Source organism: Aptenodytes forsteri, unplaced genomic scaffold (genome assembly GCF_000699145.1).
Source record: "Aptenodytes forsteri isolate BGI_AS27 unplaced genomic scaffold, ASM69914v1 Scaffold296, whole genome shotgun sequence".
Lineage (NCBI taxonomy): Eukaryota > Metazoa > Chordata > Aves > Sphenisciformes > Spheniscidae > Aptenodytes > Aptenodytes forsteri.
The window spans coordinates 1,957,827-1,972,988 of NW_008796181.1; the positions used below are offsets into that span (position 1 = coordinate 1,957,827).

Here is a 15,162-nt window from a genome sequence, read left to right on the forward strand (position 1 = left end):
CTCGGCGCTGCCAGTCCCCTTTCTGGGGAGTGTGGGGGTGTCTCCGCCGTGCCGGCGCCCCTCAGCCGCCTCCTGCTGCCGGCGAGGGCCCTCAGCGGGGAGTCCCTTCCCCTCTCACGGGTCCGGGCTCCTGCCGTGTGTCCCGGTCCCTTCTCGGCCTGTCGCCCTCCACCGAGTACCCTCCTCCTCCTGCCCTTCCTCCCCGTTGGGAGCTCGGAGCAGGGCAGTCCTGTCGTGCCCTGGCCGTGTGCCTCCGGGGATGGTGTGGTTCTATGTGCCCTTTTCTCGTTCTGGGTCCAGTTCTTGTTCGTGTTCTCTGACTTTAAACTATTGCATGACTGAAATGCTAAAATTGGGGGTGGCTTATTTCAAATGACTGCCTAGAGAGAGGGGACACGTTTGCTTTGCCTGGAAGGGACGAACCAGCACTGACTCTGATCCAGAGGCAGGTGAGGTGTGCTTGCTGGGCTGTGGCGTCTCCTTCGTGCACAGCTCGGGGGCCGCAGTGGCCTTGCCGGGTTGCATCTGGCTGTGCCTCTAGATGGCACGTACATGTTGAACCCTTCCAGGTATTACCTCCGGCCAGCAATGAGATGGGAGGTGGCTGTCTTATACTACTGGTGTTTCTTGGTCATTAGGTCATCCCTTCTTCACCTTTGTCAAATCAGTGTGAGATTTATTCTACATTTAGCCAAACCACAAGTTTTGTAACTCAAGTCTTTGAGAACTAAAATGAATCTAAATTGCAGAGGCTGCGCTCGGGAGGCATTTCAGGAACAGGTCTTTCCTACCTGTCTGTGGCTAGAGAAGACCCATTCATCATCCAATAGACCAGTTCTGCTGTGCCTCAGGAGTGGGAAGTGTCAGAGGAGCTGTAATGAAGGTGATACTGAATATGTGGTGTGCTCTTGCTAACATCTTTCTTTTGGCCCAGCAGTTATGGACAGCTCTGAGGAGGAGAGGAGGCACTGGTCCATGAGTAACTATTCAGCCAATAGCTTCACTTGTCAGGCTGTGCCTCAGTGTCATTGATTACATCAATTTATTGCAATAATAGACCTTTGCTCTGCAGGGAATTTGCAGCACTATTTTCATTTATTTAATGCTTGGAAAGTTACCTTTAAAACTTCCAAAACTGAGCTATCTTAAAAAACAAACCGAAAACCAAACCAAACAAAAAACGCAAACCCCCAGATAACAAGAGGAAGCACTTTCCAATGATGTGGTGTCACACTGCTTTCTCCTGAAAATGTGTTTCATATTTTGAAATACGTCTTTATGCAACTGTCACAAAATTTTTAGAAGTCTCTTGTCCTGTTTCTGTTTATACCTTATCTTACCAGAAATCAGCTCTGTCCCCTCAGTGGAGAATACTGGAGTCCACAGCTGGAAACTTTTGGAGTAGAATAGAGACAGGGTTCCGTCTTGCATGTATTCTGCCTGTGCATTAGATACTCCTGGGTAGTTTCCCAGGTTCCTTCTATTTATTTGCTGAAGATATTTTAAATATCTCCACAGAACTGTTGGTGTTACAGGAATATTACTTGACAGCTTTGAAGAGTTTTTCAAGGACAGAAATGGGAGCTCTAGGTGGATCCTTTAAAAAGGCTACAGTATAAGCTACAAAATCCAGAAAATGCATGAAATGCAATGTCTTGTCTCTTGCAGGAGACCTCCTTTGCTCTCAGTTTGTGGAGTGATTCCAGTGTTACACTAGCAGCAGATATTGCTGACCAACAGTTGTACAAAATAAATAAGGACAGAAAATGGTTTATTATGTCCTTTCATAGAAATAGTAATTTAAGTAGAATTTCTAAAATTAATTTAGTGCTTGCATGGGAAAAACTGGTGGAGCTTATGTGTGGGCATGTATATCAGTTTGTTTCAGGAAGGGTTCGGATAGTCCCCAAATGATGCGACTTTGCATTTCCATGCCTCCAAATGATCTTAATTCATATGAGACAACATGGTGTCTCTGCTGATGGGACTTCTGCTTGGCTTCGCTGCAGGGCACTGAAATGTGGAAGACTTTTCAGCAATGAGATTATTGAATTTGAAGTAAGTTATCTTGCAGAATTCAAGAAGAAATAAGAGTCTGAACCAAAGCAGCCAGAAGAAGTAGCTTGACTCATTGATATGCAGTCTCTGGAATTTTCCTCTGCGTGGGCTGAAAACCTTCTTATTGTTAGAATGAATCTACTTTGGGTTACAAGCTTCAAACAATTCATTCAAATTATTCACAAAAAGGCTTTCAGATGAGAAACTTGGAAGAACATAGCAGAAAGGAAAAGGTATATGCAGAAATGCACTGTGGAACATTATGTATATAAAATACACTTTTCTACTTGCATCTCTGGTACTGAATGAGGTGCTTTGTGCAGGCGCTAATCCTTCTTCTTTTCGTGTAAGGGGATTTAAGAAGTTTGTGAAAAGACTTGTTGTTGTTTTGCATGTAAGGAGCCTGGTTTAATTTACTGTTGTTTGCAGCCATAGGCCTCAGTCCTGTAAAATGCTGGATTTTCTCAAAAAAAGCAACAACAGGTGTATAGAAAATAGGTACAGACCTTCAGTGAGAAACATATTGTCATAGCAGGACAGGATAATGTTCCTTTTCCGTATTGGATAGATGACTTGAACTTTCTTTATAAATAAAGAGTGAACAGTTTATGACGAATTTGGAGAAAGTGGTAATAATTTGCTATCATCTTTTCCATTAGTATTTGCAAATGACTTGTGCTACTTCAATTTTGATGCACTGCGTCTTCTTTTTCTTTGCATGAGGTTTTCCTCGTGATCAGTTTACGCATTGCTATCAGTCTTTTTGTGGAGAAGGGCATGCTATTTTTAGTTTCCTAGGACTACCAGGCCTTTCTGGTGTTGCTGTTTTAAGTAGCTTTAAACTTCATAACTAGTTTTATTAACTGACATTTAGCTGTGGACATCAGAACGCTAGTACGTGGGTGTGTGAAACAAAGATGTCTTAAAATACCTCTCTACTCTTCAGTGTGTGTAGTTGAAGACACTGAGGAATACTTCTATTTTGGGTGTATTTTATTGATGTCACTCCATTTTTCTTTTAGTAGAGAAAAATTACTTCGGCAAAGTCTTACTGATGAGCCTAGAAGTAAATACTTGATTTCTGGGAGAAGTGAGCTGGACTTGTCTTAAAACTTGAAGCTTAAGGTGTTTTTTGTTGTTGTTGCTGGGCTATTAAAGATAACTGGAACCTCAGAACATGTTACATTTTCCCCCTCTTACTATATTTCTGATGCTAAATGAGTTGCTTTAGCCAAGTATTACTTCTGCTCTCTACATGTGAGACTTGTGAACAGACGTTATTGTAATTGCTGTTCTGGGTCTAAGGAGCCTGAGTTAATTAACTGTTGTTTATAATCACAGGCTTTGGTCCTGTAAAGTGCTAGACTCTCAAAAAAAGCAATGGCTCTAATGTACACTTTATTCTTATAGTGCTCTTGGGTAGATTGTGCAGACATAATAGATTTTTTCTGTTTGATATTTCCTCCTTCATCCCTTCTTTCTTCATTCCCATTCCTTCATCACATCCTTCTTCATTTCAAAAGTGCCTTTCCACATCTTTATGAAGAACTTGTGTTGCGAGTTTCTCAGGTGTATTTGTAATAATGATAATACAGTCTGTTTATGACAGCATGGCATCACAGGTGTTCTGGCAGTAATAACTTAGTTATTTAGCATCTTAACTGTCAGAAACTGTTCTCTTTACAGAGGTTATTTTTTGTTTGTTTACAGGACTTTCTTAGAGCATTTTGCTGTTTTCAACCACTTCGTATCTATCTTTTCAGAGCTTTTTTTTGTGGATGTAACACATTGTTTTAAAGATCTGGACCAAAAAGCAATAGAAATTGAGGAAATGCTAAAACGTTCACAGCTGGGCTTTGGTCTTCTGCAACTTGTCCAGAGAAAAACTGGATGTCTTGTATTTTGAGATAGATAAAGCAACTGCTTGAGTGTGTGATTTTTAAATGCCTAAATTATGTTGTTCCCATGCTTTAGTAAGAATTTTCCAAAATATAGCTCTGCTCTTTAAAGTGGTTGAGGGTGCAGCAAGTGCTTCCAAGTTTGGTCCATTTGTGTATCTTCGCAGTCATTTTTCTATGTAAGTTTTTCTGTCTTTCCATGGTAAGAACTCAGAAGAGAACAGGGTTAGGATGACTATTCCTCATGCAAAAGCTAGTGAAACTGATTTGTGTACTAACTAATCACCTGGGAAAAATAATGTGTAGGAGACAACACTATTTTTAGAAACCGCTTGTTTCAACAATATATAATTTCCAGTGATTTTTTTTTTTTTTAAATGAGGAGGCCCTTCAAATCCCCTTGCATGAAATAGTCTTTGTCTATTGGATCAGTTTTCTACTAATCTTTAATGCAGCCTCCAGTATCCTATATTTTGGAGAGTTTCCAGTAGGTTCCCGTCTCACTAGCAATAAATCTGCTACTTTTAATGAAATTAAGTTGGAATACTGATTATCTACACATTCCCTACAGCTGTCTCTGTCACTTAGAGATCACAAGGCGTTGCATTACCATTAGTCTGCTAGGCTGTAACCCAGGAGAAAGAAAACCATGTTTTAGATGCTTAAATATTCATTGGAGAAGGGACTGGAGACCAGGTAATCTTTCTAACTGTTTAAGTCCAGAGCCTTTCAGGGCAATGAATATTTAAATAATATCTTGTATAAAAGGGAACAATCTCTGTAGGAGGTCTTGGAAGTGGGTCACCCAAACACTTTAATGTACTCTTGGTTAGGGCTCTGGAAGGTGGAATGTGTTTGGGTCCTGCTGGGCAGAAGAAAAATCTGGGACCAAGTCTGCCATGTCCTGAGTGAGTAGGCTGCTGAATAAGAAAGGGCAGCACAAGTGCAGTGTCTCTTTTCCTTCTCTTTGTTTGGTTTTGAGAGTGGTTTGGGTTACCCTTCCATTTGGTTTTGTCAAAACACCTGAAATACGTCCATTTGTTCAAGTCTGTCTCTTGTTTGATCCTAAACAGATTTTTGTTTTTGAACAGCATTTTTTTTTCACTTCCTTGCTTCAACATTGAACTGAGAATTTAGTTATTCTCATAGTTCTAGTATTAATCCTTCATGGATTAATGGCATGCGAAAGAAATCTTTCTAGATGTTACCGTCTGTGAGATGTGTTCTTTGAAGAGAACTATTTTTCACAGATACTGAGAAATAAGCTTATCCTGTAGTTTTAACTTGGGTTAATTCAGCTAGTGAAAAAATAAATCAGTAAAATATTGAGCTATCGGCTTTTGGTAACTTTGTAAGTTATTCTAGTAGGGGGATCTGATCCCTACTTGACAGGGAAGGTAAAGCTATTGCAGACTGAGAGCCCAAGTTGACTTTTAGAGGGTGTTTTTAATACTGTGAATGGGTATGAGTTTAGCATGTGTGTAGAGGGGGAAAAGATGGCAAACTGAACTCTCCTCTTGGCCAGAGTTTAGTTTAAGAAATCAGTTCTCGTTACATTGCAGGAACCTTTTAATTTTTTTATGTATATATGCACACGTATATAAAAATTCTATAAAAAGTATATATACATATTTACATGCTTAGGTATGTGCATGTATATGTATATATTGACTTTGTTTTTTGTCACTGGGGCTTGAAGGGCTGTGTAACTCCTTTTGTTGCTTGTTATGTTTTAACAATATTCTCTAGGTAGGCCTCATTCTAAAATGTGTAGAAACTAGGCAATAACAATTGTAAAAAGAATTCTTACTAGTAATGGCCTTCTTTACAAATCAGTCTAGTCTAATGCCCTGATTATATTTTTTGAGAGCCACAGAAAGTATGCGTAAACATTTTGGATTAGACTGAAAGCATATGCCCATATAATGATGATTAAAAATACCACAAACCCTTGCCCCCAAAACACAGTCCTTATCTTTTTAGCCTTGGGGAAAATGGCTTTTTCAACTATTATTTGAAGTCTATCGAAGCTATAGCTTTGAAGAGATGTTGAAAACATAGTATTTAAATTCCAAGGTCATTGCTAATTCAGTTTTGATTTAATTCCTTTATCTAAGCAAACTGACTCTTAATGAGTGTTTTTATATGAAATACTCCATAAAGGCAAACTTACTGTTTGAGCTGTTAATGAAGAAGCAACCCTCTGCTTTAGCAATGGCATAATATTGTTTGCAAATACTGAGAGTAGGCTGTAGACAAAGACCCTAAATTCACTTTAGGACCTACATTGTGATTGGTCTCATTTAAGAATGTCACGGCTTTAGGTTTTCATGGTAAAAATGGATGTGAATAATGTTAATTTCCCTCAAATCATGCTATTATTGTACTTCTATTCCAATCTAATGATAATATTAGAGAGAGACTTCAGTCTCTGCAATCAGACTTCAGTCTCTGCAATCATTGAATTAATTTTGTCGGATTTTTTCCTTTTTTTTGGAAACTGCTTCTGATTTTTTTTTTTTTCCCTAGGAATTGGAGCTGTTTTTCATAGTCTGGGAAGTTAATTATTTCTAGTTGCTGAAGACATGAACTAGCTTGCAGCCAGTAACACCATGCAGAGATTTTAGGTTTTGTGTGAAAATTCCTTTTCTTTTTCATCCCCAACTTACCATTTTCTTTTTTCTCTTGATCCTTTACTTGTTAAAATAGATATTATATGTATATTGAAAGAGACAGACAATGCTTCATACCATCTGCTGCCCATTTCTAAAGCATTTTATCAATGCATGCTTACTTTGGTGTAGTAAGTATATATTACCACACACAGATACAATACCTGTGACAGAGTGGTTTGTGCAAGGCGTGACAGGGAATTGTATTGGGATTGCAACTAGAGTTCTGAACTGTGATTTGTGCTTAAGATACTATTTTTTTTTTTCCTGTGTTTGACAATATTAAACAAATATGCAAAGTCTTATGACATCTTTGGTCATGGTAGCTTTCTGAAAGGTAAGATCTGCACAGCCTTTTTTTTACCAAAGGGTGGAATGTGGCCTGCCCATCTTTTGTCTGGTCAACAAGACAGAGAAGCAAGAGCTGAGTTTTCAGATTGCATAGTTTGGAAAAAAGTACCAAAATTCGTAAGCTGAAGGCGTCTGAAAAATAAATAACACCTAAAATATTTACCACTTCTGAGTTTTCTTCTCAGCAGGATGACACTTGAAAGCATAACCCAGAAAATGTAGATGTGGTATGCGATTGTTTGGCCTTCGCTTTAAGAAGTGTAGTGAATTGAAAGTATTTTTTTTCTTTTTTTACATCTAAGTGCAGCTAATGACCTCGTGATCATTCTTTTTCTAGGTACACAAAACTTGGCTATGCAGGAAATACAGAACCTCAGTTCATTATCCCATCATGTGAGTAATTTTTTGTCCCTCCAAATTCTAATATACACCGCTATCCCTGAGCAGTTTCATGAGTAAATGATGTGCTTTCCAACTCCCAACTCAGCCTTCATAGTCTCTTGTCCATCTGGGAAGTGATATTCATTGCGTTAGCATCTTTGGCTAGAGTGTAGCTAAACAGAACTCCTTGTTTGCAGTTAGCTAGGACTGTTGCTCATTAAATCAGCTCTTGGTTGCTATGACAAAGATGAAGAGAACTCCAGTCCAATTTCCTTTTTATCTCCATTATTTTTCTGCCAGGACACTTGAGTAGACAGAATGCAATTTACCTCCTGTCTACCTGACACCATGGTTACTGCCCGGATAATCTGGGGAAGGCTTCCAATCAAATTAAGTACTAAAGTGCAGGTGGTGTCTGCCTTATTTACATTGTCTGGGACTGTAGACAGTTTAATATTCAGAAAAGTTGTTCCTATTAGAAAATGTTCTTTTTGGGGGTGTGTTTACCAATTAAAATGTTTTTGCCTATTTAACATGCTTTTGTTGAGCAGATTTACTCTTAATTTTTTTGTATGTTGAACTTGTTGCAAATGTTATACCTTTCTGGTGTTCCTGATTTTAATTGTCGTCTCAAATGCTATATAAGTTTCTAAATAGTAGCACTGACTATGTATTTACATCTATAATGACATCTGTTATCTCATGGTTATCTCCAATTAATGTTAAACGCTGCCTTTTACTTTTTGTGAACTTTGTCAATTAACTGCTTATTAATGCATCTAGACTGCCTTGTAGCTACTCACAGTAGAAGCTATAAAGATAAGGAAATTATAAAGGTAATTGGGGGCCAAAGAGGTGGCGGGGGACATGCTTTTTACCAGATGTAGCTTGCAGTACTGGTTATAGTCTATTTTAAGTATTGTAAGAATTTCAAACTTAAACCACTGGTAAAGATTTAAATGTCTTATGTTAAAGAGGTGGGATAGGAAGAGTTTCCTGTGAATTTGTTATAAATCTTGTTTTATAAAACTATAAACTTGTTGGGGCTTAGCCATATTTCCAAAAGAATTGTTTGCCTGTCAGTAATTTTTGGTGCTGATAGTATTTGGCGCGTTCGTGGATGATCCCTGTCTACTCTGCGTTTTCTACTGTATGTTATTTAGATCCTGATTATAACCTATTAAAAGAAAACTGTATATAAATAAGGTTATGTTTTAAGAGTACTTTATTCCATTTTTATTTATAGCTTGCCCCAGATTTGTGTTTTTTGCTGCCTCATCTTCTTGCCTATAGCAGCCATCATCTAATAATTTTAGTGACAGTTGCAGCCTGCTAATGGGAAGCATAAGCGTCTCCAAAGATTTCGCTGTAGCACTGCAAATTGATTTCTCCCCTCCCCCCTTCCTCCTTCCCACCAACCGGGATAATGACTCCAGTACTTATTTCTGAAGTACATAGTTTATTTTCTTCTCCTCCTGTGCTCTTTCTCTTAATTCTCAGAGTTGAAACTCAGAAAATCATGTTGTTTACAGGCTTAAAGAGTATCTCTGGTGGAATGCTGTACTTGCGCAGGTTTAATGACTGCTGTAGTCTGTAATAAAATACATTTTTAAGATTTTCTCTGAGTTATTATTTACATGAAGGAGGGATGGGTGACCAGAATCCTGCGTGATGCAGTGAGAATGAACTCTGCTTTATTGGCTTGTCAATAGACCGCTTACATAATTTCTGCTTTCCGGAAACTATACTTTCTATATACCAATTTTTATTTCTGGAAAAGAATCCTGAAGTAAATAAATATTCATTGCTTGGTATTTAGCTGTTTTGATTTTGTTTTTATTTGTTTGGGTTTTATTTTAAGGTATTGCAATCCGAGAATCAGCCAAAGTAGGTGACCAGGCTCAGAGGAGGGTAATGAAAGGCGTTGATGATCTGGACTTTTTCATAGGAGATGAAGCCATAGATAAACCTACCTATGCTACAAAGGTAAGCATTGGGTATTTTTAAGAAGTCTTTCCAAAGTTTCACGTTTTTATTACTATATAATGTTCTGGGCCTTTTCGATAGCCGTTTCAAACACACATTTGCTTTTTGTAAAGTATTTTTGTTGCTTTTTAAAAACTGCATGATTTCGTCATGGCTTTACCTTTCTTAAATGTCTGTTTTACTAGTGCTATCCTGTGTGGTGCTTGAACCCTTTTGTAAATATTCATTGATACAGTGCAGCTGTTCAGTTCTCAAAATTATTAGCTATTAAAATAGTCATAAACACTGAATATTTAAATTCTTGCTAAAAGTGTATCCTCTTAACATGGCATATGAACTGGGGTGTTGGATACTCTTGCTTCAGGGAGTGTCACAATTGTTTTGTGGAGGACTGTAGTCAATGCAGCTTTTCTGTGAATCGTATTTTCCATACCCTAGTAAAGGACTTCTTGTACTTACAAAATGTTACTGGCTTATGAATTATGGGGGGGGGGATATCACATTTTATACATCCTACTATATTCCTTAAATGTCAGCTGTGTTCTTAACATTGAACAAAATGTAAACATCATCCCTGCCAGAATTTTTGTTGGAAAATATATAGCCTATACGGTCTTTATTTCTTTTTATAGATTGGAAGGCATATTGAAGCCAAGTATAATTCTCAACTTTATAAATGATAAAATTGATACAAAAAGAGATTAAAACACAGTGCCGCAATAGAGCAATAGCAGTATTAGGAATAGAGTCTGGATTCTGGCTTCTAGTCCTGCAAGATAGAATCGCAACTTGAAGTACCTGGGAGCAGGAGATGACTTCAAATAGTGCCTCTAAATTAAAATTAGAATGGAGGATTTGATAAGGTAACCATGAGATGAGGTTTTTTTCATTCTTGCAGAAGGTGCAAGGGTTTGGGGACTTAGGCTGTTCCTATTTCTGGGTTTGTTTATCCTTGTATGGTCTAAAGTGTTGACAAGTTTCTTGCTTCAGTGGCCTATACGACATGGTATTGTTGAAGACTGGGACCTCATGGAGAGATTCATGGAGCAGGTCATTTTTAAATACCTACGAGCTGAACCTGAGGATCACTATTTTTTAATGGTGAGTTAATAAGACTGGGTAAGAAAATATTTTTGCAAGAGAGAAACTAAATAATGTTCCAAGCACAAGTAGCTCTGTTGGAGGATTTTTGTCTGTATATGTCTTTTATTTCTTCAGCAACTGGGGTGGGGGCGGGGGGGGAGGAAGAAGAAAGTAATCTGTGAAGTTGCATTATAACGAAATTCTGTTCATTTTGTGATGCAGGCTAATGCAGGTTGGATTTTGTTTTTGAGAAGTTTCAATCACTTTAGTTTAAACTAAATTCTATTTGAAATTTTCTATTTTGAGTGCACTGAGAATTTTAGAAGTTTGATTACCGTACTGAGCTAATCAGTGCATGAACCGTTAGGACTCTATTGAGGTGCTTTTTCAAACCTTTTTTTTTGCAGACAGAGCCTCCGCTGAACACACCAGAAAACAGAGAGTATCTTGCAGAAATCATGTTTGAATCATTTAACATACCAGGACTTTACATTGCTGTTCAGGTGAACAAAGTGAATATATACACTTCTAAAGTACAGCATAGCTGCAGTATGTATAGTCTTCTGTATGCACGTCTAAAATGTTTGAAACAGTATTTTCTGAGATTGTAAATTAGCACACTCTGCCTGCTTCTAAATATAAACTCTTTCTCATGTAGGCAGTGTTGGCCTTAGCTGCCTCTTGGACATCAAGGCAGGTTGGAGAACGTACTTTGACTGGAATTGTCATCGATAGTGGAGATGGAGTGACCCACGTAATTCCTGTGGTATGTGACAGGATGCAGTTTGAAATCAGCAGTGGTTTGGACAAGTACAGGGTTTGTTTACTGTAGGTTTAAATAAGAAGTGTGAAACTAAGCTTTATTTTTAAATTTTTAGTGCTGCTTGGTTGTTTGGGATTTTTTCCTCCCTTATGATTGTTTTGAAAAGTATGTATTTTATTATGTGAACTTATTTATGCAACTAATTTAGCTTGCAGGCTATAGGAAGGTCACAGTAAGGAATCATCAGGCTATCTTTTAAAGGCTATTTCTATGTAAAACTTTGTCTTCTGTTACTGTGATGCCTCAGTTCTGATTAATATTAATGCTTATCGTGGTTTTGGATCTCCTGCATACCACCAATGTCTGACAAGAAATGCCCTAACTTTTTTGATGTCCTGCATTTTGATTGTTTAATATAGCTGACAACGTGTGCTTTTTATATGATTTTATTGTATTTTAGAAGTTAGTGCACTCTGCTTGTGTGGAAACAACTACAAGCTAGTATAAATGCATGTTCATATACATGGTCGATCTCAAACGGCTTAATTATGTTGGATGTTAAAAATATAGAATTATCTGTGCATACTGACATCTGTTCTATTGATGTAATTTTGTGTATTTCTGAAGCATATAGTATGCTTGAATGATCAGTTATTTTAGAAATGAAAATTTGATTCCCTTTTAACTTCATCATGCATTTTGGTATTAATCTGGTCTCCTCAGTATTTTCTTCATATGGGAAATGCTGGGGAAAAAATAGCATTTACCATATGAAACTCTGAAAAGTGGTTAGAAAAAAAAAAAAGGCAAGATAAGAAATAATGTTGGCTCAGCAATACCAGTGTTTTCAGTAAATGCATCCTGAAAAGAATTTAGCAAATACACTTCTTGTTTTTATTGTGCTTATCGTTAGATACTACTTCATTTGATTTTTCTTGTCTGAGGATTTTAATAAATTTTATACTTTTTCCTATTCATTTTTTCACTCTCAAACAGGATGAGTGGTCCATTTATATTACGTTTGCTTTTCAGATCATGCCTAAAAGGAACCATCTGACCAGACTTTGTCTTCTAACGTGTGCAAGATTTTTTGTCTCACTTGTGTATCTATTAAATAATCAGTATCTGTTTATATGTGGTAATCAAGGTCTTTTAAATAAAAATAATACCTGCTTTGCAGTGGGTTGCACATTTTTATGGTAATTATACAGTTTCAAGATTTTATTTTTAGTTAAAAATCAAAACAATTATAAAAAGGAATGTTAATTGCTGTTAATTATTGATACACAGTAGGTTTTTCCCCAATATTTTTTTTTTTCCTTCTCCTCCTACATAGGCAGAAGGCTATGTAATTGGAAGTTGCATCAAACATATTCCTATTGCAGGTAGAGATATTACTTATTTTATTCAACAACTCCTAAGGGAAAGGGAGGTGGGAATTCCTCCTGAACAATCTCTGGAGACAGCAAAAGCCATAAAGGTACACCCTTCTTTATCTCTTAATACATGAATAAAACTCTTTGAGCTAATTTTTTGGCTTTAACAAGTTGCCAGTGGCTGTCTTAAAAATGCAAATGTAGGCAGTCTATTGTAATTACGCAAGCTTCTGGTGGTTTATCCAATCAAGTGCGGGGGAGGGAGAAAGAGGAAGAAAATCTTCATGCTAGACTGTTTGGAGTGAATATGTTCTGCAGATCAAATCAGCATTTTAAGCTTTAGATTTGTTTAAAATTTGCTTTTTAATTTAATGAAAAATAAATATATGTAGTGTCAGTAGGGTCATTGTGTGGGTCTGATCTTGCAATGAGAGCTTGCCATTGATCATCTTTATTGTCGCAGACCTAATGGTTGTGATGTTTTCATTTTAAGACTGATCTAGATGAGTCAGTGTGCAATCTTATTGAAACAACTAGGCCATGTGCATCGTCTTGTTGGGCTGAGTCTTCAGTAGTCATTTGGGTGAGAACATCTGTTGAACGGCTCCATCTGTAATAATGCTCACATTTTTTGGTTTTCTGATTGTGTTCTACTTTAATTCAGTGACAGAATAATTATTTTGGCAATTTTTAATGCATGATATTTCTTAATAGGAGAAATACTGTTACATTTGCCCTGACATAGTGAAAGAATTTGCTAAGTACGATGGAGATCCTCGAAAATGGATCAAACAGTATACTGGCATCAATGCGATCAACAAAACCAAGTTTGTTATAGATGTTGGTTATGAAAGATTCCTTGGACCTGAAATTTTCTTTCATCCTGAGGTAAGAATAGGGACTAGCAATATTAAGATACAGAAACCTTTCTGTGGGAGGGGGGGGGGGGGGAGGGAGGTACTATAATTTTTGGTGCCAGTGCGCCATCACGTGGAAGTAAGGTATCAGTAAGTCTCCTGATGGCAAGCCATGTGCAGTCTCAGCTAACATAAGCACAGAAAAATGTGAGTAGCATTGCATTGATAATATTTTAAATCATGCACACTGGCTTTTGTGTACTTTCTCTGTTGATACTGTGTCAATTTATAAAGCGTGGATGCTAAATTTGTCCTTGAGGGAAGTCCATTGGAATCTGTGTTGCTGTGGTCGTAACACATACAATTCTGGGAAACGTTACAATACCTAATCTGTCTGGTTTTTGGTAGTTCAGTTTGAGTGAGCTTCAGGATATTGTGGGAGAGGAAAGAGTCAAGTTTTAATATGTTACAGCATGGCAGAGAAAGTCCTCTCCGTTCCTATGCGCTCCATTAAGTTTATTGCAGGCAACCATAGCCTGTAATACTGTTAAAAAATTTAATCAAGATCCATGTTAACACGGGTGAAGTTTCCCTTTGTCTACCCTCTTCCTATTGGAAGGATATTAAAAAACCTCATTCTCTCACCTTTTGTCTAAATTCCAGCCTTAGTCTGTTTGTGGTCAATTTGTAGCCATCTGATCTTGTGCCAGCATTAAACCTCTGGGCTAAATAGTTTCTCCTCCCTGCTGTTTACCCACATGATCTTACAGAGAGGCATTGAATCCCATGTCAGACGTCATTTTAATAGCTCCTCTTTCCATAGTCTCTTCAAAGACTATTAGGAACAGGATAAAGGACTAATTTCCATTTTCTTCATTTCTTGATAGTTTCTTGGCTCTGTATTGAAAAAAAAAAACAAACCTGAACTGACTTTCTAGACAAGAAAAACACACTAGATGATACGTACTGCATCCAAAGAGAATTTCTCGCTGGACTTCATTAACTCCTCACTTCAAAGGGTATCAAGTTAGCTAGGTAAAAGCTGCCTTTGGTAAAGCTGTCTTGTAATCTTTTCCTATTTTCAGTTTATCTCCATCTTACAAAATTTGTTCTGAAGTCTTTAATACTCTTGAAGTTGGGCTTTGGGGTTTGTAGTTACCCAGATTATCTCTCCGCTTTTTAAATTAGGTATTTTACTTGCTATTCTCCAACCATACGGTATTTGCTAGCGGACTGCAATTTCACATGTCAGTTCTCTAGTCCCCTTTCTGGGAGCATGTTATACTCTACTTTGGATGCCATAACTCTCATTTCTACTTATTCCTTTTGCCCTGCTGTGTTATCAGTATCTTTATGGAGAGCTCGGGAGAAGATTTCAGGCTGTAGTTCATTCAGATGAGAACTCTCTGTGTGAAGCAATACCACTTCTTTCTTCTCTTTTAATTTATGTGGCTTCATGTTTTAGCTTCTTGCATGATTAATTCTTACAGTGGAAATTAGCTTGAATTCTTGGGGATTTTTCACATCATTCTTATGGCTCCTGATCTCCAATTTGATCTCCTTTGCTAATTTCTCTTTCAGTTCAATGTATACTTGTTGTGTTTTGGCTTTTGTTATTCATCCCAGTTAGATACTTCATCTTACTTAGGATGCAAATCCCAAATAGTTTCTGCACCTTTGGGAAAGTTTTGAAGTTATATAATAATATATCTATATTAATATATTATTATGTATTTA

At 37.4% G+C, this 15,162-nt stretch overlaps 1 protein-coding gene across 1 annotated transcript in view; it reads left to right on the top strand.

Moving 5' to 3' along the window:
* Positions 1-2,754: 2,754 nt before the first annotated feature.
* ACTR3B (ARP3 actin related protein 3 homolog B) overlaps positions 2,755-15,162 on the top strand; it is a gene marked incomplete at its 5' end in the record, with an annotated part of 25,850 nt that continues 13,442 nt past the window's right edge. The window contains 8 exons of the mRNA XM_009287805.2: positions 2,755-2,759; positions 7,317-7,372; positions 9,222-9,346; positions 10,337-10,447; positions 10,837-10,932; positions 11,088-11,195; positions 12,529-12,672; positions 13,283-13,456. Of these exons, the coding sequence (XP_009286080.2) occupies positions 2,755-2,759; positions 7,317-7,372; positions 9,222-9,346; positions 10,337-10,447; positions 10,837-10,932; positions 11,088-11,195; positions 12,529-12,672; positions 13,283-13,456 (819 nt within the window). The remainder of the gene's footprint in view (positions 2,760-7,316; positions 7,373-9,221; positions 9,347-10,336; positions 10,448-10,836; positions 10,933-11,087; positions 11,196-12,528; positions 12,673-13,282; positions 13,457-15,162) is intronic.